This window comes from Falco cherrug, chromosome 2 (assembly GCF_023634085.1).
Source record: "Falco cherrug isolate bFalChe1 chromosome 2, bFalChe1.pri, whole genome shotgun sequence".
Classification (NCBI taxonomy): Eukaryota; Metazoa; Chordata; class Aves; order Falconiformes; family Falconidae; genus Falco; species Falco cherrug.
Window position 1 is genome coordinate 91,728,370 of NC_073698.1, and position 23,421 is coordinate 91,751,790.

The 23,421-nt window shown below is 35.1% G+C and overlaps 1 protein-coding gene across 4 annotated transcripts in view; it reads left to right on the forward strand.

The window, feature by feature from the left end:
* Positions 1-23,421, forward strand: part of ADGRG2 (adhesion G protein-coupled receptor G2) — a 62,338-nt gene that overhangs the window by 32,878 nt on the left and 6,039 nt on the right. For all 4 annotated transcript variants that reach the window (XM_055703074.1, XM_055703072.1, XM_055703073.1 and 1 more), the window contains 22 exons: positions 329-361; positions 1,231-1,272; positions 3,147-3,203; positions 4,328-4,395; positions 5,975-6,048; positions 7,037-7,076; positions 7,205-7,239; positions 8,594-8,676; positions 9,349-9,409; positions 9,942-10,672; positions 11,453-11,651; positions 11,991-12,147; positions 14,229-14,378; positions 14,606-14,728; positions 15,871-15,916; positions 16,016-16,119; positions 16,702-16,826; positions 17,675-17,943; positions 18,761-18,860; positions 19,170-19,444; positions 21,395-21,496; positions 22,235-22,387. In XM_055703074.1, the coding sequence (XP_055559049.1) occupies positions 329-361; positions 1,231-1,272; positions 3,147-3,203; positions 4,328-4,395; positions 5,975-6,048; positions 7,037-7,076; positions 7,205-7,239; positions 8,594-8,676; positions 9,349-9,409; positions 9,942-10,672; positions 11,453-11,651; positions 11,991-12,147; positions 14,229-14,378; positions 14,606-14,728; positions 15,871-15,916; positions 16,016-16,119; positions 16,702-16,826; positions 17,675-17,943; positions 18,761-18,860; positions 19,170-19,444; positions 21,395-21,496; positions 22,235-22,387 (3,027 nt within the window). The remainder of the gene's footprint in view (positions 1-328; positions 362-1,230; positions 1,273-3,146; positions 3,204-4,327; positions 4,396-5,974; positions 6,049-7,036; positions 7,077-7,204; positions 7,240-8,593; positions 8,677-9,348; positions 9,410-9,941; positions 10,673-11,452; positions 11,652-11,990; positions 12,148-14,228; positions 14,379-14,605; positions 14,729-15,870; positions 15,917-16,015; positions 16,120-16,701; positions 16,827-17,674; positions 17,944-18,760; positions 18,861-19,169; positions 19,445-21,394; positions 21,497-22,234; positions 22,388-23,421) is intronic.

Sequence of the window (23,421 nt, forward strand, 5' to 3'; positions counted from 1 at the left end):
ATGTTCTTGACGAGCACTGCAGTTCTTAAAATGGAATTTAGATAAATAACATTCAGTTCCTATTTAAAGTTTTGCATGCTTGATCTTTTTTCTCCAAAATTCATAGACATAAAATACTATATTAATAGGTTTTACGTCTTTTATTTTTTTTTCTTTCCAGAATCCTCTATTATTACCTTTATCACTTATCCTGTAATTCCTACAGGCAAGATTTTATTGATGTTTCTCTTATTTAGATTTAGTTACATTTAGATTCAGTTACATTTAGATTTTTAAAATTGCTATTTTGTTTTTATTCTTTCTACTGTTATTAATTTTTCTTTTTCAGATATGACTTCAGAGGAGACTACGCAAACTACAGGTGAGAATTAGCACAAAGAGAGTTAGGTTCTGGAGATGTTTGTTGCATTCGTGAAAGATTGCTTTTTTTGTTAATAACTGGGATTTGTTTAGTCCAAATTCTTTTCTTACATGATCTTAACATTTATATTTATCTCCAATTTGTATTTTAAGTCTGTATGGCTAGGGATTTGGAGCACATTGACACTGAGCTGTTAACTTTTCTTTTTTATTTAAAATACTACATTGTTTACCAAAGCCAAAACTGGACATATTTATTTTCAGAAAGTATGTAGTTTTTTGGTACATCTATAGATAGAATGTTTTCTATACTTTCTGATACTATTTAAAGTATTTCAAAGAACTAGAACGTACACCCCATTCCTTAAGGCATTTACGTGGTACAGTTTCTTGCAATGAGTTGCCAAATAGGATCAGTAAAGACTCAATCAAGACATACTACCCCTTTTTTTCCTGATGTTTACATCTGAAAAGAAGTAGGTTCATCCCATATCAGTATAGATTCTTACATGTCTGTGTATGACCTGGATACCCTGCTAGCCTTCATAGTGGATGGAGAGAAAGACATGTTTTTCAAACATGATTCACAGCTTAAAAGCACCACTTTCTCCACTGAATAACAGGGAGCCTGGCCTCTATGGGGACATGAACATCTGACTGGATGGATCTCGCTCTGAATGCTGCTTTTTCATTGCCTGTGCTGAAAGTAACTTAATTTCCTTGTAAATGGTCATGTGTTTATACTTCTGGGAAGACAGTGTCTTAAGTAGAAATTAGGAAACTTATTTTTGTGACATGTATTTCATAGACTTTTTAAGTTGAAATGTGAAAACTTAATTTTAAAACCTTTTTTTTCCTTCTTTTTAACAGAAGCTCTTAACATCACTGGTTATTACTCCACCATAACACCAGGTAAGATTTGTATATCACCACTGATCTTTTCTTATGCTCCTCAAAATGTAAGTGTGCGTGAGTTCAGGAAGTCTGCTCCCAAATATTTTTAAAAGGACTTTTTTTCTTGGTATTATGGTGTGTCATATTAGCAGTCTGCCTTACTTTGCATTGATCTCCAGTCTGGTAGAAGGTCTAATTCTGCAATGCTTGCCTAGATGGCCACATACAGAAGAGCCTGGTTGTTTTGTAAGTCAGAGCAGCAGGTTACCACAAAGATGTAAGAAACACAGTCTCAGGGACCATGTTTACTTTAAAAAAAATTAAAATCCTCATGCTTTTTAGTAGATTGAAGCAGACTGAATGCAGTCACAGTGTTCTCAGGGCAGATCCAGTCTATAGGAGCAGGCTGAATTTAATTTTTTTATTATCCATGTACAAGCCTGGTAGACCAATTAGAATGTATTTGCCTTGAATTAGTGCAAGTGGTAGAGGAACTGGCTTGGAGCCACACTGGCTGGTATAATTTGACTGTGTGAATGTGACCTGTAGAAAGTGCAGCTGTGTTATCTGATGATCTTTGGGGGCTGGAAGCTCTACTGATTTTTGATCAGTCTTTTATCCTCCAAACTGCTTATCGATTTTGGTGGCATGCAGAGATCCTAAGCAAGACTAGGTGGCACACAAGTGGGTGCTCTGTAAAAAAAAAAAGAGGCTGATGCTATGCTATTTTTGAGTCACTCCTGGATTTTTTCTTGGGTTTTTATAAGTGTTGTTATAAGTGTTATTCTTTATATAGTTAATAATTTTGACAAATTCAGTTCTTTATGAACGTTTAATTTATTTAAGGATTGTTTAAAAAAGTGCTGACACATTTTTCATAACTATTTCACTGACAACTTCCCAACAAAAGGGAAGGCAAATATGTTTAAATTGCTGTCTGAAAAAATAATATATTCCTAATAATTTTAATATTGTCACCAGCTCACAGTCTGTACCCTCTGATGGCTGTTTGTTGATGGTAATAAAATTGATGAAGCATCAAGCTATAACAGGCAAATTTTTATACCACAGAAAAAAAATCCCAACCAAACAATTACCATCTCATTTGGTACTAGCTAATGATAACAGCAGATAAAAGACCATTTGTTTTTCTGCTAATGGAGCCTGATCTCTCTGCTTAATTAAGGAAAGTTGTGCTGCCATGTTGTTTTTATAAACAAGTGTATATTGTATGAATAAGTTTTTGTCTTGGATGCAAATATCTTTCTGGTCCTTTATTTTGATTTTATACAACCGAGCCAGCTGTTTACAGTATCCTTAATTTGGGATCAGTGTTATTTGTCTGCAGTGTAGGTAAGGTAGTATTAAAAATATAGGAGCAGCCAAAAACTTGCTGTAACTAGCTAAAGACATGTTCAGCTAGATGAGAGTATATGTGTTTGCTCATCATAATTCTGGTTCTATCAGGTAGAACAGTTTTAGTTTCATGCTATCGTAAGTATCTATAGTAGGATCCTCAGAAGCACATAATTTGCTACCTAGTGATTAAATACTGTGATATTTGAAGGGCTTATTTATATATGTTGATTTCTGGTTTATTTGGATTTAAAAAAAAAAAAGATTGCTTGCATGTAGGTTTTCCATGGAAACTGTTACAGAAAATTTTTCAAAATTAATTAATCAAAATCAGCATGTTTCACTCAGTATTCAGAGTCTTGGAAAATGTCATGGTAAGTGCCCGAGAGAAGTGAAGCCTAGACAGTATGTGAAATATTGCTAAAAGGCAAGGACTTTTACCTTTAAAACACTGAAATGATTGTAAAATATGTACGTTTGTTAGTACTGGGTTTAAGTCCAACTTTTTACTCACTAAATTATTTTTTTCCCCAAAGAAGCTATAGCGGGAGAAACTATTTTGTGCAACATAACACCTGTCTGTAATTTTTCAGGTCAGTAGTTTTCTTTTTCCTTTTTTTCTTATTAAAAAAATGTCCCAACTATTTTCTATTCGGAGTAATAAGGCAACTTTTAGTTGCTATGTAAAAGCATATCAGGTTTTTTTCTAATTTAGATTTTATACAACTTCTTTGAAAAAACAAGAAACTAGTATGCTATTGTAGACATTGTTTGCCATATTTGGCCTAACTCTGTATCAGGAATAGAAGTTGAAATAGTGTTTAGGTGACTAATTGTAAAAGCCTGTGTGTATTTTAAAAGTGTGATGTGACAAAACAGGCAAACAAAGGAAAATGGAAAGGGCAGTGGCGTTCCCTTTACGTGTGTTAGCAAAAACCTAGTAAAAGAAGATTTTGTTGATACATGTTGCTGCCTTCCAAAATACTTTGATAAATGGCTTCTGTGAGAAATACCTAGGAAAATGAAGTCACTTCTGCCAAGTAGCCATATGCTGGGTACTTCATAGAGTAAAAAGAGTATCTGCTCCCCACTGCCCAAAAGTTTCCCTACTGGTTGACACAGTAAACTACTAGATGATTTGGGTGATGTAATGTATGCATTCCTGTACAGGTCTTTCTCTATACCCTGCACTTGAATTTGTGGCTGCAGGAAGAGAAATGTCATAGAAGTTACTTTTTGTCTCCAAGATGGGCCTACCAGTTCTCAAGGACTGTTGAATGATGCTTTGAATTATGGTATTCTGAAAGTTCTTAAATTCATGAGGGAATAATTTTCACAGTATCACTTTGCCTTTATCCACACATTTTGTTCTTGTTGCGGGAGTTGGAGTTGCAGTAATAGTAATGTGCAGTACAGTTTTTCTGTTTTGGGGGAAACCCAACCAACCAAAAAAAAAAAATAGAAGGAATTTAGAAACAGCAAGCAAAAATAAGTATACAGATAATAATGAAGTTATTGGACTAATTCATTTGTGGAAATAGTAAGTGAAGAAATGGAAGAACAATTGCAAAACCAATGAAATATTAGAAAAGCTAGCATAAGTGTTCTTATTTCCCTTCTATTTTAAAACAACATAGTGAATTTTTAAATTCTCAAATAATTTTACGTCATGCCATTCTCCATTGATTTTCTTAACTTTTTTGTCTTTTGGTTTTAGTGTTCTATGTGGGCAAGGTAAAACTTCAGGCAAGCGAAGAAGGTAACACATCACTAAATGTAGAAATAGTAAGTGCTCTGTCTTTTAAAACTTTATTGTAAGGAAAGCTGAAATGAGTTTCTTGGTCTACAATTAACATGCTGATATCCTGACATGATTTTTTTATATAGTTTTATTTTATTTCAAATACAGTTTGCAGGACAAGTTAGTATTTGCAGTGGATGGATCTACTCTCTCTCTTACTGCTTTGCCGCTAAATTTTAGAATTTCAACTAAGTAAACTTCCTGCAGTAAGGGCCTGTATTCTCTATATAGTCACTGAAAGGAGGGGGAAGCGCTGGGAAGTCTGGAGAGAGGAACTGTCTAATTAAAGAATCTACATTTAGGCATACAGGATATTCCTTTGGAGATTAATTTAGGCACTTTACTTTAGAAGGTGAGCATCATTAGATGGCAACAATGTGGGCCTAAATTAAGTTGGATTGCATCCTGGAATAATTCATGTTGAGAGTATCATTCTATGTTTTTTGGCATGTGGTATATCAGTTATTAATTTTGCAATAGGCCTATGTGACATGAGTGTGTCCACTTATACCACACAACAGTTTTAAGAGAATGGTATGCAAAACAATGGCCGTATAGATTATTCAATATTGAGGTAATACTATGACGATTAGAATGTTTAGTTGTCATAGATGCAAAGCTTAAGGGAGGGAAAAGACATTAGCTTGTAAAGGACCTTGTGTCTTTCTCCTGCACAACCCTGTCTGCCCTCAGTCTGAGATTTCACATGCCAATCTTTGCAAGCTTGAAAGGAGTAAAGTCACCGCAGAGAACTACTGAACAGGTGCACATAGAGCACCGAGTTTGGTAGAGGGTAGACAGCTGGCAAAAGCCACCTCTGCATTGTGTTGCATTTCAGTGGTGATAATGCCTACTGAAACCATCCTAGTATATTAATGTTATGCTTACAGCTACTAGAAAAATGGGTTTCCTGTCTCTTGAGACACTTTTACTTTTTAGCACAATATTTCTTAGGTAATGTCAATACCATATATGTTAGATAACGTTTTCATCATGGTACTTGCTGCTTGCATGAAATGTAAAAATAACCAGTAATGGCGGCAACCAGAAGAACATCAGAATGCAGATCTATAAAGGGCCTTTAGATAAACCTTAGTGTATCTACCAGCCCTAAGGCTAGGTATTCATATCATTCTTAACATGTCTTTCACCTCAGTTCTTGACTTCTTACTCCCAGGATTCAATGTTGTCTCTACCTTACACCTATTACGGAGCTTGTCCCATTGCTGCACTTAAAAGTTTGTTTGGAGTCTGGTCCTAGCTCTCTTTGTTGCAAACTAAGCCAAATTCCTCTTTTTCCAACATGAGATATGGTGAGGTCACTATCCTTTTGCCCATATCTTTCACAAATCAGATCCTGTATTCAGTCTATACTAGATTGAGCCAATGTCTTCCATAAGTTGTGAAAACAATGTCATGGTAAATATTTTTTGAAGGGTATTCATGAGAAAATGTGCTTATCTTTGGAATTTCAGACTGTTAAAATGTGTGAAATTAACATGTTTCTTTTAAGGCTAAAAATTAGTGGTTTTACTACAGCTATGGAATCTTTGTTTTTAACAGATTAATAACATAACCACCAACAATCAAGTTACGAAAGTAATTGCAATTCCAGCACCTACCCCACAAGAACTGAGGTAACTAGTTTTGAATAAGGATTGAAATTCCTGTTATATTTGAAAAAGATAGTGAGACCTTCCACGTGGTTAGCAGACTCTCTTATCCCTGCATTTTATAAATTAAAATTTTGAGGCATTGTAAGTTACTTCCTTTAACATAAAGTTCATATTGGTTAGAATAGCCTTAGTTTTGTTTTATGTACCACTGGAGTTTATTTAAGAACTGATAGACTTGTTGGTTTTCTTTTAGGTCCTTCAGTTTCCCTGGGGCTCATCAAGGCCCAAAGGCCTTGTCGTTTATATGCCAGTGATCTTAATAGTAGTAATAATAATAATAATACCTGAGGACATGAGCTGTGGATTGTTGAGAATGCCAGTCTGGCTGCTGCTCTTCGTGAATATTTTTTTTATATAATTTCAGGGGTTCAGTCTGTTTCTTAGGAATTACTAAGAAAACTTGCATAGCTGCATGGTTTTTAATACATATTGTCATAGTCATACCCATATTTTTATTTTGGTGTAGTTTCTTCTTTATAAGGGGAGATTTGAATGAGTGAATATTTACTGCTATTTCCAAAACTTGCCCTGAAAATCAAAAAGATGTAATTGGCCAACAGGTCTTGTTTGTAGAAGAAATCCGTATTTCTTACTCAATTTTATTTCTGTACATTTGAGTATAAACTTAAAATTCCGTTCCAAATGTTTGGTTGCCAAAAGTCAACATTGAGATTGATCTGTTGCTCTTTAAATAACTTAAAGAAGTGGAGTAATGTTAACAGAGGTTTAAACTTAGTTTTTTGAGTGACTAATAAAACGCAACTTCTAAAATGTTCAATCCTTTAAAAAGCAGTTTTACAATATTAGAACTGGCATGATTTTTAAAAATCACTGATCAACTGGAAATATTTTTTCCCCAGTAATTGCTTGGGGTTTTTTATTAACTGTTGTAATTGTCTTTAGAAGTGTTGCTAGAAAGCCTCCATAATGGTAACTTTTTCTTTTAAAGAATTGCAGAGTTCAACAAAACCTTGCAAGCAATAAGTGAGGTAAGGTTACTAATTCTTGTTACTGCTTGGAAATGTTCTTTCCAACTTATTTCTGATAATATCATTATCTAACAGTCCCATTTTCTCCTGATAAAAAAATTTCTTTCTATTTTCACTTGTCATTACAGTCCTCTGTTATGGAATGCAGTGCAGAAAACCAGAGGTTTGTTCTTGTTTTTTTAAATGCTCCTATATTGTCTTGTGATAAATTAAATATGAATGGCTATATAACAGAAGAAAACCAATCTTTTTAGGAAGTTTGAGAAACAGACTGGAGAAATGTATTTAGACTGCCAGAAATTCTGATCTCATTATTATCTTAGCATTAGTGATTTTTTTAAAGATTTTTTTAGATTTTTTTTTAACCAAACTGTAATGCTTTTTATTAATCTTCTGGTCAAGTACAGGGCTGCCTGCTCTATTTCTTCCGCATCTTTGTATTAGCTGAGTCACACAGCAACTTAACCACTATGGGATTTGATACCAGACCACCAAATGTCCAGAATTTGTGATTACAATGCAGTCTTTATGAGGGAATTGCTTCAGACATCCCAAGCTGCTGTTTTTCAGCTTGGGAAACCAGCCATCCTCAGGGCAGGGGAAGCCTCAGAAGGTTACCAGTTCAGATGCCATGGTGTATCAGAATGGCAGGGCAGCTCCACAGAGGTGATCCTGGAAACCCTGAAATGTAGTTAATGTCTGCCAAAGGACCACTAAATTGCTGGTCCTTTAAACTGATCAGCTTGGAAACACTATATGCTAATAAAGACAAAATGTGTAACTTCATTTCCCTAGATACTTGAATTTGGGGTTTGTCTTCCTGGGTAAGGGTGAAAGAGAAGTTTAAAACACTCAAATAGTAATAGACAGTCAGATCACACCTTCATGTCATATACTGGCAGTAATTAGGCTACTCTTTTCATTCTTGTTAGTTGGAAACAAGCTTCACTTCATCTTTTATGTGTTGCCTTTTCTTTGACCTATATGTTTGAGTTTGAACACTAATACTTACTATAGGTTTGCTAGTTTAGGCAGGGTTTCAAGTGATCAGTCTATAATAGTACGTGTGTAGTTATACGCTTGAGTGGGTCATTAGTCTAAAGTGAGGACACTGGCTTTCCCCAGGTGATAGAGTTCTGATATACACTGACATAGCCACCTAGAACACTTGCTAGTTCTTCTCTGGAGTTTCTTCAGAGTAGCAGTGGAGATTACATTATTATCTTAACAAAATTATCGAATCTTCAATGGCTAATATTAATTAGGGAGGACCCCATTCAAGAATTAACAGTGTCTATAGAGAAAAGAGAAAATAAGCTGCCACAAACTGATGTTTTACTCTTCTATTTAGTATTTTATGTGCATAAAAAATATCCCCAAATCTGAAAGAGCCTAGGAAAAATATGCTTTCACAATTAGCATTTGTGCTAATGTTCTTTCACTTAGCATGTGATAATGTGTTGCAAAGGTGAGGCAGATCTGTTTCTCAAGTCTAAAGTTTTTTCTTCTCATTATAGTCTACACTGCAGTTTTATAATGAAGTTGGCTGAGAGAGAGAACATAAGCAGTTTAAAAGACAAAGCAGAAATAAGCCAACTTGGTAAGTTATGCTTTAAACACATTCTCATCACAGTTACCCCTTCAGATTAAATTTCCTTTCTTTATACTTGACCTCCAAGTAGCTAAAAGAAAAGATTATTATTTATTTTTAGATAAAAATAATTTTTTGTTGAACAGTGTAAATACATCAAAAATGCAGCCTTCTGGGGTTTTTTTGGGGGGGAGATAGAAATATTTAAAAAAAAAATCGGTATAAAATTGCTGAGTAAATTAATAAAGTGGACTGTGAAAGGATTAGGTGTAAAATTACTTGAGAACTTAAATGTGTTACTGAAAAGGTGATCTGAATTGAAAAGTTTATAAAGTACCCAAGCTTTCTTAGTGATATTGTGACAGTATGGAGTGGTGATTCTTACCATTTGTCTCTTTGTTTCAAAGATGTATCTTTGCATTTTGTTGGGGGTTTTTTTCCAAAGACAAAAAGAGAAATCTGTGCTTGTGAGACATTGAGCAAAAATCTGTAGGTATTACAGTGTTCTGACTGGTCAAGATCTATTTTGCAAATGTAAATTCAGAAGAAAACTCAAAATCAAATATGCAATATGCGCTATTGCTTACAAAACATAAAACACATGTTTATTTGAATATCCTACTTAACAGTATTAGCAATTTTTATACTTCAAGATAAACTAGATGAATGCTTATTTGTCAGAACGGTGCTGTTGTTCATCACTGAAGTATTGTTCCTTGACTGCTGAAGAATTACACACATAGTAAGTGTAAATACAAAATGTGACTTGTTTATTTCCTGAATTTTCTAATGCATTAATAGATTCAACTTCCATGTTGTAGTGTAATAGCTAGGAAGGACTCCACTAGAACAACCTGACAGACATTGCTGTATATAGCTGCCTGCTTGTTCCTCCCTCTTCCTCTCCCATCCCTTCTCTTCCTTCTCTTCCCCTTCTCCCTCCCCCCCCCTCCGCCTTTTTTTTTTTTTTTCCTTTTTTTAACCTCCTGATGCAGAAAGCTGTTGTGTTCAGGATCAGGTCACTTCCAGAACAGGCAGCAAAGGCAGTAGTAGTATAGGACTCGCTAGTTAATGGCTACAGCAAAATAAAATAGCAGAACACTCAAAATGTTGCGGAATTCATGAAATATCCAATCAGATTGATTTTACAGTACAGATTATTAGTATTATGTCCATATCATTCATATATATTCCTCTGTTATTACTCACTTTAATTACAATATAAACAATGTTAAATTTAACATGCATCTCTGTGCTTTTTGTTTTTTTTACAGTACTATACAAATGCCACCTGATTCTATACGGGTTCATTTGCCTCGTTCTTCTCTCCCTAAAAAGATTTCCCCCAAATCTAATACTCTTTTTTCCCCTACAATGATTACTACCAAACAAAGCCCCATAATTAGACCACTGATCCCACCATTCACGGAGATTTCTTTTTCTGAAACTCTCTCCACATCTCCCACTACAGATGCTCTCTCTGAAACTTCTGCTGCATCTACTGCTGAAACTTCTGAGTTTTCCACCAGTGTTACCACTACACTTCCCTCTTCTGAGTCTCTTGCAGAACCTACTGTGCCAACTTTTCCTTCCATAGCTTCTTATAAATCTGTTGCTATTTCCACACCTGCAACAAAATCTTTCACTAATGCTGCTTTCTCAGTTAAATCTGAGGCTGCATATCTTAGCAAGCCTATTACAATTTCTCCTTCTGTAGGTTTCACTAAACATTCTGCAGTTTCCTCTTCAGAGCTTCCCCCCAAACCTTCAACAGCAATTCCTCACTTTGAGGCTACCACCAAATCTGTTGCACAAATTCATCCTGCTACAGATTCGACCCAACGTGGTCCTGCTAACAAAAATGTTACTACAGCACCCATTCTTCCCCTTACTCCATTCACAATAACTTTGACCCCTACTATTAGTCCTATCAACCATTCTGTCTCAGCTTCTCATCCTCATTCTACTGCTGATGGCCATGGTAGCCTGCCTAATGGAAGCACAGGTAAATATGACATTTTTTTTTTGAATGCCATATACTGAATTTGCTTTTGAACTTTATTAAACAAGGTTATATTTCTGAACTGTGACCTTCCAGTTACTGTGAAAAACCTGAGACAACTCTCATGAGGTATATACTTGTTCTAAAATACATTCTGATGCCTTTAGCCATGATGAGCGATACCTCACTCTACAAATTGATTGGTAACTGTGATAGATAGGTACTGTGCTGAGTTCCCAGCAGGTACCTTTGGCAGAAAAAATTAAGTCACAGAGCCAGGTAGCTATGGTTTTTTTACGAAGCTAGTATTTAAACTATTGCAAGTCAGTGTTGGATCTTCCTTAAAATATTGCTGTTGATTAGAAATATTCTTAGTTGGTATGTATTTTCCTATGAAGATTGTATGCATCTTTACAAGCTTCTTTTTGAATTGCTGATCTTAGCTTGATTTTATTCTGCTTTCAGACATCCAGTGGCTAAAAATCCAAAATAATAGATTATTTAACATCACTAATTGTCTGATGTGAGGAACTTTGTAATCAACAAAAATGGAAATTAATGCTGGCCATTTGAAACATTGCCTTATGTTTTCATTAGATTAGAGGTATGGCTATTTGCAAAGTAGCTGGTAGGGAGAAAAAAGGATTGTCTCTGTTTAGAGACTTTACAGTTGTGATAAGGTTTACTGGTCAAGAGAACTGCTTTTTTTTTCTGCTTCTCAAAGCTTACTTCATTTGTTGAACACCATGTTTAAATAAATGCACAACTTTTCTTTTGTCACAGGAAAGATACTATCAGCAACCGCATACACAACTTCTGTATATACCACCATTACTGTCACCACAGCTGAGCAAATTGTGTCCAAAATAGAAAATGATTTAGCAGCTGGAAAAGTAGAGCCAAAAGATGTAGAAAGGATGGTTAGTCAGGTTAGCAAAGTCCTAACTGCTTCTCAACCATTACCACCCCAAATTTCTAACAGGTAGGTCATTCTGGCAGTACATTAAAACGTGTGTTGTATTGACTGTCTTGATAAATTTGCTTCAGCAAGTTTCATTATTTCATAATCATAACCAAAAGAATATTTCTTACTCTTTAATGTACTAATGCAAAACAGAAGGGAGTATCATTCTAGTGTTACCAGTTGTACTATAATATCATACCATGGAAAACAGTGTATTTTTTTGTGTTGACACTGCTATAAGTGAGCAGTCAGCTGTATTTTACACTGTGCTTGGATTGCTGCTCCATAACTGCAACTGACCTGAGAATTTTGGGTGTATGTGATTGGTAAGACTAAGTATCTCTTTTTTCTTAACAGAATTATAAAACTTGTGGATTATATTGGCCTAAAACTAAACTTTTCAGCAATGTCTGCTGATTTTGCATCCCCTTCCTTGGCTCTGGCAGTTGTCAAAACCAACAGCATCCGCTCCAACCAAATGTCTTTTGCTGTCCAGGACTCAACTGATCTCCAGGTTAAACACTGATAATTCTAACTACTTAAAAATTCTCAAACATTTATTTTTAGGTATTTATGGGTTTATCTTTATATATAGCATGAGTTTTTTTCTGTGTTCATGTCACAATTTCAGGATCTTTTGTTCACGGTAGTTTGAGAAGAAGAGTTTTTGTAGCCCTTCATAGTTTTTCCTTTAATTTTCTGTTGTGTAAATAAGTAACAGACTTAGCAGAAACCTGCATTTGACTAAGAAGCTGTTAAGAGAGGGTACAGCCACAACACCAGAATGGACAGAGCACTTGGTGGAACAATTTTGCTTCAAAACACCTGAATCAGGAGTCATTTAATCACCCACCATGACAGCGCTGAAATTTGTCAAGGAGTGTTCCCAGATGGCTTCATCTGTTAGAGGTTAACTGCAGCAGGTTCCAGGAAAGAAATATTATGCTGCCTGGATAATGACATTCATCTGTTTGTCACTCATGACTAGTTGGTTTCACCAAGAAAGAAGTGCTTAGAAAGTTTGGATCCACTTTGTCTCACTCAGAACCTCCCTCCTGGTTGAGGAAGTAATACTTTGGACAGTGCCAGTCCTGGAGGCTTAAGCAAGGAAGAGATGGAAAGTTCTGAACAAATTTTAGCACGTTCTGGCTTCTCAGAGAAGGGAATATCTTAATGTAGTGTGACTTGTAGTAGTAATGGAACTGTTCTGTGATACTGAAAATTATATGAAATGCTAACGTTTGAGTTCTTTTCTATTTTCTTAGCAATATGTGGTGCCTGAATGTGAGGTGGCTAGGAGGTGATAGTGCTGAAAACCAGGTTTTTGCTAAATAATGCTTTTCTGGAAATCTCATCTAACTGGCAATGAAATACAGAGAATTTTCAACAAGTATCATCTAGTTCAAATCAAAGCACCAGGAGTACTTTTGTGGAATTGATTTGTGATTCCTTTGGTGACTGTCTAAACCAGTGATCTCCAAAGTGGGGTGTGAGTACCCCAGGGCATACACACAACAGTGCATTTGGGTGTGGGAAGAAAATGTTTTTATATGATTAATAAAAAAAATATTTTTTTAAAAAAATATGTTTAATCTTTATCTCATCCTTTTAAAATTTCTTTTTTTGTGTTTTGTAATGTGCATAATATATTAGTACAGTACTATATGCATATAACTTATAAATAGATACATTTTGGGGTGCATGCTCAAAAAATTTTTAGGGAGAGAATGATCAAAATAGTTTGGAGACTACTGGTCTAAACAGAAAAATTAAACCCCATATTGTTAGGGCACTGTGGGGAGCTCACACTGCTACTCTACTACAGCCATTCTTTGCATACGTAGATAATTTATTTCTTCACTTCTGCTGATGTTTCACATCTCTCAGGAACTCTGAGATGATATTTGTGTGTAAATACAAAGTGACTCATTCTACAAGAAAACTTTAGAGATTTTGTACTAAATGAAGCTGTCTGTCCCGTAAGTACAGCACAGATAACTTGGTGAAAGTTCAAACCTTTTTTTTATAATTTTAGAACACTAACCTCTTGAGATATCTGAATTGTAGCTTATCCAGTTTTATTTTTGTCATTTTTGCCACATGATCATAAAAGCACAGTTTATGTTCTTAGATTTTGCTTAACCTACTGCACTTAAAAAGCTGTTTGCAAACAATGACTGTTTACAGTTTTTCTGAATTCTGGCATACTTCGTATGGGGTATAAAAATTATTTGCCTTTGTAGGCTTCTGTGTGGTGAAATGTTAATCTCCCTACAGAGTTACATAGACCTACCTAGGTTGTTGCTGTTCACCTTTTTCAAATCACTATTTTTCACCACAGTGATGTGTTCTGTCCCTGTAAGCCAGGTAAAGCCAGAGCATTTTCAATGGTAGGCAGACCTGAAATGAGTTGCATCCTTTTTGGGCCTGCAGATGCTATTTATGCATTGGAGCAGGAGAGGAATGAAAGCAGCAGTGAGTTCCTGACAGTGATTGCTGAGATACGTATTTCAAAGTTCTAAACTGAAAACAAGTCATAATTTCATTTTTCTTTAGGGACTTAAATGAAGTATAATCCTTGCATTTGTTTTCCAGATCTCTCTAGGCATTAGTACGATTCATGATTTAAATAATCTCGGATCAATTACACTTCCTTCATCATTGCTGACAAATTTACCCCCTGAAGAGGTGGACTTAGCTTCTAGAATTATATTCAACTTCTTTAAAAAGACCACCGTGTTCCAGGTATCTTTCTGATCCTCTGTTCATAAGGGTTTTAAACTGAAGCCTAGAGCAAAATAAAACATGACTGGACTTTTTTTCCCACAAAACACATTTCACAGCTTCCTGATTTAAAAAGTAATTGTTTTTGTCCAGTGCTCATTCCACATAAGAATTGAGCTTGTGGGTGCTGTACTTTACTATTGTTTCCTTTAATATTTTAAAATTATATGATTTTTTTGCCGTTCCAGGATCTGTCCTTGAAGAATGCATGTTTAATCAGCAATGTTATATCATCAAGTGTTGCTAACCTCACAATTAGTAACTTAAAGGCAAACGTTACTGTCACTTTACAGAATATCAAACCTAATCAGGTATGATTTACACTTTGGCAGACTTAAAGTACATTTCAGTGCCTCCATTGGAGTTGTTGTTGAAGAAATACTGTACTAAGAATACAGATTGATTGGTTCTGCTTTACTAGTGTGGACATTTCATCTCCATCTGGACTTTCAAAATCATTCATCTTTGCTTATTTATGACTCATATGAATTTTTGTTCTCAAATAGTTTTAGGTAATTTTGCTCTGTCACTTACCCATCCAGTTTATATCTTTCCTATCTACCCTTCTGTTTACTTCTTCAAAGAAAAAAACCTCTTAGATAAAGGCCTGACAGTGGGGGTTGCTATGGAGATACTGCAGTCATGACATCTGTAGGTGCTGCATGGCCAGAAAAGCAAAATAAGACTTTTCTCTTAGGGAGAATGTTGTTCCTTAGATTGGAACACAGGATTCTGTCATCTGGAAGTATTAGTACTCATATACAGGATCTCTTTCCTAAATGAGCATCAAGGATTAAAATATTCTATACCATATCTTAAAAGAGTTTTAAATACTAAAATTTTATAAACTGAAAATTGTAGCAATTCCAGTGATGTACCTGAAGCTTTTTTCAAGAGCTGGCTTAGTGTAGTCTTTACTTGTATTGATATAAAACTGAGTTTTGAGATGTAACTGTAGAAGCATCAGTAGTCGTAGCAGTCTAGTGTATTACTGCTACTGTTTTTAGGATTTTCGTGTGTGTGGGGGAAATTATACATAAAACCTTTATCATCATGGTAATATAAAGTGATCAAATGTTTGCAAATGATTTTTTTTCCTTTTCTGTGTGGTCATGTTCTTTATACTTACAAAATCAGGAAGGATGAGAAATCCCAATAATTTATATGGTGTGGGAAGACAATGGAAGAGTATTCATAATGTTCTACCAGAAATGGAATCTTAGCATAAGCACAAAAGCTAGCTCCCGTATGGTGACTGCAGATTTGTTCAGCACATTTTCACATGCATGTTGCAATATGAATCCATTCTATGCACTTAAATTAATTTTGTGTTCATGTAAACCAGGTATATTTGCTGTATACAGTATTTATTTTTGCCTGCATTTTGTAGATAAATTACTTGATCTTAAACTCAAAGTTTAGTAAAACATCTTTTTTTTAACTTCCTAAACAGGATAACTCAACAGTTAGATGTGCTTTTTGGGATTTTAATAAAAATGGTAAGTACTTGATGTTATGTTATATACCATGCTATGTTAACTCATGTTAATAATGTTAATATAAGGCTTTTATGAATAAAAAAGCTGTTTTCTTAACAGGTGGACATGGAGGCTGGTCATACGAAGGTTGCATAGTTAAAGAAAGTAGAGTAAATGAAACGGTCTGTTCATGCAACCACCTCACGAGCTTTGCAGTTTTGATGGTAATTATTAAAAAAATTATGCAATGATTCAAGAACACATTGAAGCATGTGTTATCTTAAGCAAATGAGTATTCAGTAAGCACATACAGCACATACCACCTATGAAATGCTACTCAGGTTTTATTCACTGCAGTATTAGTACATATAGCCATACAATTAGTCACATGCTTAAGCTGTTGAATGGTGGCCCATGAGTTCCATTGGAGTAAAAAATTTCTTAAGGACTTATTGAACTGCAGCTTTTACATTTCAGCAGTTTATATTGTAGGAAATAAAAATTAGGATAAATCAAATTTAAAACAGGTTTTTAATCAAGTGGAATTTCACAATTAGAATCATAGAATATCTCAGATTTGAAGGGACCCATAAGGATCATTGAGTGCAACTCCTGGTTCCTTGCAGAATTAGATTGGATTTTCAGTTTTTCTGTTAACGTTTTATCAGATCCATGATGAAAATAACTGTTTCCTTATTTTTGTTTGTTTTAATTGCAAAGGGAAAGGTGCATTTTGGTTTTGGTTTTTTTCTCTTTTTCCATTTAATAAACATGTTCTCTGAAATTAAGTTCTGTTTCCATTTTAGAACTTGTATGGAAATGCTCCTTTGAGTCCCACACAAGAATTGGTACTGACTTTTATATCCTATATAGGATGTGGCCTCTCTGCAATATTTCTTTCTATTACTCTTGTGACCTACATAGCCTTTGAGTAAGTACCTGTTCAACTAAGTTCCCATTATTCTTCAATAGTGATTGTTTGTAGTCTTCACTGCCAAGTCCTTTCCAATAGGTACAAATTCTGTCTCTTAATAATGCACAAATTTGTCCAGTTTACCAGGAAGGTGTTGATTCAGTCTTCAGGAATGTTAATCTTGTGGACAAGTGAATTAATCATGGGGCTCTATGCAGTAAGAAGTGAAGAAGTAGCACTCTTAAGTATAATGGATTATCATAATAGAAGTGTGAAGGAATGTGTTTAAAGTATAACATACAGAGAGCAGTGCAGAATGATAGCATTTAAAAATAAATTTGTATTCTTATTTGTTTGTTGGAACATTTTGTTATGTTTGAGTCTTAACTATTGAATCCTCCATACTGTGTTTTGGAAATCCTTCTCGAAGTTATTCAGCACACATTTACTCTCTCATTATCCTGTTATCAAGGACTTGTATCTATCAAGGCTTTAGAAGCCCAGTCAAAAGCCTAACCTATCTTAGCAATAAAGAATAGTCCCATTTTGTGTTTTAGAAGTACTGTAACAAGAAGTCCAACACACAATGTTAAAGAAAAAAATCATGGTACTAAAAATTGTTAATCTTAAGAATCCACATTTTTTTTTATTTATTACAACAAAATTTATTCATACAGACTGTTAATTTGGAAATCTTTTATAAATTACTCTCTGTGTATAAATGCAATATATGAAGCAATATACCTGAATGAAAATACATAAATGATTTTTTTCTTAACGTTTGTGCACTAAGGACTACAAGATAGGAGGTGAGCCAGGGATCCATGGGTAATTGATGTCATCTCACAAATCTGTTTTTTTTTTAGGAAAATCCGGAGAGACTACCCCTCCAAAATCCTTATTCAGCTGTGTGCTGCATTACTTCTACTCAACTTAATTTTCCTCCTTGACTCATGGATTGCACTGTATGATACACAAGGCCTGTGCATTGCAGTTGCAGTATTTCTTCACTATTTCCTCTTGGTTTCATTCACCTGGATGGGCCTGGAAGCTTTCCACATGTATCTAGCCCTTGTGAAAGTCTTTAATACCTATGTGCGGAAATACATTCTTAAATTTTGCATTGTTGGTTGGGGTATGTATTTTTTTTCTTTTGGATGCTATGTAGATAAATCCTCTTATCAGGTATTTCAGTGAATGTGACACAGTTCAGAAATGAAAATGAAGCAGTTATTAATTTTACGACCTTGCAGTGATCAGGTATTCATTATCAGTAAACCTGATCCTATATATTCCACTTTTCTGAGGGAGGGAACTCCGCCCTAACTGCAGAACTGAAGCTGCTGCAATGAAAACTGATAATTATTTTTTCTTGTGCCAGTACAATAGAACCAATTTTGAATGTGCATATTTCCATTTACCAGACAGATAGTGTCGGTTGTGTTTTAAAACTCCATTTCTGGGATACTGGTGTTACTAACAAAAAGCAGCAAAACAGGTCTAACTGGATAAAGGATGCAGAGATTCTGGACCTGATTATTCTCTCTGACTACTTAAGTAAACATGAATGAAGGCACTAAAAACAATTTCTTAGAACAGATGTTGGAAAGAAAATCAGCTATGCTGTATTTGATGTTTTAAATCAGTTTGAATGATAGTATTTATTGCCTGATTCAGAAAGGTTTGGAGCTAGCTGTGGAGAATAACTCTTGTTTCTTGGGAAGTTACACTCCTGAGCAGTTTGAATGCTCTAGTTTTTAGATTCTTTCAGACAACAGTAGTCAACAGAATTCAACAGATGAATTTCAGAAACAAGTTGTAGATTTCATAGAAAAAATAGAGTAATTTCAAGTCCTCATAATATTGTCTTTGTCATGATTTTCACTTATAGAATCATAGAATTGTTTAGGTTTGAAAAGACCTTTAATATGTGTTTACTCATAATCTCTTAGGGTTACCAGCAGTAGTTGTGTCCATTGTGTTGGCAATATCACCAGATAATTATGGACTTATAACCACTGGAAAGGTTTCAATAAACAGACCTGATGAATTGTGAGTTAAAGAGAGGTGCTTTTCTGTGGGTTGGGTGGAAGGGAGGTCCTGTAAAATTGCTTTTCTTTAAAGTAAAGGTGGGGAAGGGAGGGAAGCAGCGGGAGAGCTTTGAAACCGTGTAGCTCAGCAGTATGTCATGTATTTTGTGCTTATTGCCTATATGAAAGCTCTTACCCTTTGGCCAAAAAATCCTTTTTACTAAAGAGGCAAAAATGGTTTGCATGTGCAACAAACTACACCTTTATCTCATGCTTGTTTTACATAATTTCTCTTTCTGATAATGGTTGACAGACTGTTCTTGTGTTCTAGCTGCTGGATAAAAAACAGAACTGTCTTTTATATTACTGCTGTGGGATACTTTTGCCTGATATTCCTGATCAATATCAGCATGTTCATTGTTGTGCTGATCCAGCTCTGTCGTATCAAAAAGAAAAAACAACTTGGTGCTCAAAGAAAAACCAGCATTCAAGACCTTAGGAGTGTTGCTGGCCTCACATTCTTGTTGGGAATTACTTGGGGATTTGCTTTCTTCACAGTAAATGAGGTATTTACTTACCTCTTTACTATTTTCAACACTTTGCAAGGTAAGTTCATCCTTTGTGTGACAGCCCATTGCATATAATATAATGAACAAAACATTTGGAAATGGCCTTTTCTTGATTCAGCAATGAAGATGTGATTTAACATGCTTTAACATACTAATTAAATTAGAGATGATACTGCTTTAGTGTAATCTTAAGTTACAGCTGTGTTACAGTAAGGTATGGGAAAGTAGCTACTTTTTATAGGTATAGTATATTTATATCTATAAATACTGTCATTTTAAAAATGTATGCAAACCAGACACCACTAGAAGTGACTGTATTTCTCTAGTCAACAGATCAGTTGTAAATACTTGATTACTCTAAGTGTTCACATAATAATGCAATTAATTTAGTGAAAACTGTATCATTTCTCCACTTACCCCTAAGGCTTAAGGGTGAGGTGTGACAGTCAAAAACGGGCCATCAAGACAGGAAAGGGTGCAACATCGAAAAAGAGGTAGTGGTCTAACTCTTAAGCATGACCTTTAGTTCTTAACATACAGGAAGTAGGTGTGAAGGCATGTAGCTTTGCAAAGGCCAAGATGCTACTGGACATATCCAAAAGCAGAGTTTCAGAGGCTGCAGAAGCCTTCATATGAATAGGAGGTACTGTAGGTGCCTGCAGTTATCTAAGTATACCTGAATTGCCCTACTAAAGTTTGGATCCACACTCCTGCTTCAGTGGCACTTTAGATGACTGGGTGGCTGATTTCCCAGGGAGACTAAAGCAATTAAAATTACAGTTCAGTTTATGTACCCCTCCTCTGTTTGGTATGTTGATTTTTGAGTACCTTACTCTGGTAACTTGGGCGGGTTGAACACGTATCTTCCCAGGTCTTGCATGCAAATGTGTTGAACTAACACAAGACTAGATTTTATGTGGTCAGAGTAACCTGTTATGTGAAGCTACGTTCCCCTTTTACCGGGTTTTAAGTTAGATGCTAGGTGCTATTGACTTTAATTAAGCTTATGCCAGTGTTTCAAAACTGCATTTGAGAATGGTATAGAGCCATCTGGGTAGAACAACACTTGGTTACTTTCAAAAATTCATCCTAAAAGACAAAGTTAAGAAAGTTGTGAGTAATCTCTTCTAGTGGGATTTTACATGCTTCACTGGCCTTAAAAACAGTGTAAACATAACGTACACGTGTGTCTGCACCAGTCTGATCATTTAGTTTTTCTTCATATTGTTTTCTATTAATTGTAAACCTAACACATCTGTTATCAGGGACACATTACAGCTGGAAAATTGTGCAAAAATTGAGAGCCACTTTTTCTTAAAGGGGGATGATGATGATCAACTTCTAAGCAGGGAAAGTTAGGTCCCACCCTGTGTCAGTCAGAAGTGAATGAGAAGCCGGCAGTGAGTCTGTCATGTGGCACTGCCAAGAGACAAGGGTGAGCCTCAGCCCTTCTAGAAAATATTTGGCTTAGAATTTGTGGTAAAGGGGATACTATTTATTACTGGCTTAGATACAAGCTGTTTTCTTTGCATGAATGCTCAAAATTTTACTGGTTCTGTTACAGTTGGTGGTAACAGGCTAGTTGCTAATAAAAGATGGAGCAGTGTTGCACCTTGTGCTAACAGATGCATAGCTTGACAGTGCCATCAGGCCCTCTGTTCAGCATTGCTTTGAATGATTTTCCAAAAGTGTTAAGTAAATTTGAGGATCTACAGAATTTTTCCCCTCTTAACTGATAGAAGGAAGCTTTTATGCTCTTTGTGGATTTGTTTGTATTTGTTGTTCTTGCCTTTGTGTGTATGATTCCTCTCATCTATGTAAGGGGAAACTACTATTCAGTGTTCAGAGTTGTGAACTTTTTCACCAAAGAAAGGTGTCGTTAGTTTTGTTTAGAAATTTAAAAGAAATGGAAGAAAACCAAAACATTGTTCATTAAGAAGCAGTAAAAGTAAATTTTGCAACATTCTTTAATGTTATTGCTTTGCAGGGTTCTTCATTTTTATCTTCTATTGTGTAACAAAGGAGAATGTCCGTAAACAGTGGAGAAGATATCTCTGTTGTGGGAAGTTCAGACTGGCTGAAAACTCTGGTAAATATTAATATTTTTTTCCTTTTATTTCTGAATACTTCTAATTGGTGTTAAGTTCCTAGTATTTTGTAAGTCTTTTAAAAAAAAAATACTCAGTAAATCATGTTGCTGCAGTTGCAGTTCTAATTTATTATCCAAGGTATAATAAACCTCAAAAATTACTCATTGAAGGTGGTAGTTGATGCAGTTCTTACAGGCTGTTGCATTAAGCTGTTAACTGCAGTTGATCTCTTCCACTGCAGTATAAAGGCATGTCTTTGCAGAAGACTTTTGATCAGCTAGAAACTGTAAGATTTGTTCTGGCTTCTGAATCAACTGTAGCTTTACCAATGACTTCCATAAAAACAAGATGAAGACAGTTTAAACTAAAAAGACTATAAATGATTTTGTTATTTTGTTATTCAGTAGTTGACTTCTCATAAAGCTATATACTTTTTATACACTTTAACTTAAAGGATCAACTGTACTTCAGTTACTTTTTTGATCTGGTCTGTAGTCATAAAACTATGACAGTTGGATGCTTGTATTAAAAAGGGGACAAGAGAAAAAGGAACTAGATTGAAATAATTTTACACACCAAGAATCATTAAATTTTTAGGAGAATAAATTCTGTCTAGAATACTATGAGGAGAGCGGGTAAAGCCTTGTTTTTGTTTTAATTCAGTTACATTATTATCTATATTTTTATACGTTGCTTGTATGAGTTCTGCTATCTTCTGTAACATGTATCTGTTGTAGACTGGAGTAGAACTGCTACTAATGGTTTAAAGAAGCAGACTGTAAATCAAGGAGTATCCAGTTCTTCCAATTCCTTACAGTCAAACAGTAACTCCACTAACTCTACAACACTGCTAATGAATAATGATTACTCAGTGCATGCAAATGGAAATGGTATGTATAATGCAAAATAGTATTTCTCAGCTATTTTTTTCTTGTCTTAAAACAGAAGTGCTGCACTCTATCATGCTGATGTAAAGTGAAGTGCTGACAAAATATTATTCATAAGTATCAGGTCCGAGTATTTCAGGGGGTCCTCACAAACAATACCACGCATCTGTTTTAGGGAACTACAGACAGTTTTAAAATGCTCATTTCTCCTACTCAGTGGGAACTCTTGATTTATCTATCAAATACTAAGTAATATTTGTTATTAGACCAATTACTTACCAGAAGCTGCTGTTAAAACTGTTCTTGTCACCTGAGTATATGACAAAAAACTTCAAGCGTGTTTTAAAACAGTTCATATTTAAAACCTTATTAAAGTAAACATTGCTTGAAGAAGAAAGACATACAAGATAATAATATAGCTTGAAAGTATGAAAGAAATTATGTAGGAGGCAGTATGAGGAAAAACATTAATGGAATGCTCACATGGTAGCTGCTTATGAGAGGAAAAGAGAAAATAGAGACTGACTTACAAAATCACCTCAGTGAAGAGAGCACTGCTAGGAGGGCTCACTGTTGGCTACAGAGTTAAGTAATGGAACTTAATTTCTCTACAGCTCTTTATTTCTCCTGTAGTGTTTTTAAGGATGTTTTTGCCTAGCAGATATATCGTTGTTGCAGGAAACAATTCTTCAGAAGTAAAATTCTCTATGGTTCCTGTTCTAACACAGTACTGTCCTCTGAACTGTTACCCTCTCCTCTGCTCCTGAGAAGTTGAAATGCAGGTGTAGGTAGCACTTCAATTTCACTTGCAAATTAGTGTGGCTTATTTGTGTATTGAGAAAACAAGATATGAATCTCCATTGAATGTACTTATTAAAAAATTATCTTTTTTCAATAGACATAATCTAGTTAGTTTTTCCACACTCTTGCTGGACAAACATCATGCCTATGATTTGAGCTCTTACAGTAAAGAGAATCACTTTTTCAAAGAGAAAAATAACTTCTAAATCTGTAATGTATAAAAGCCAAAGTTGAGC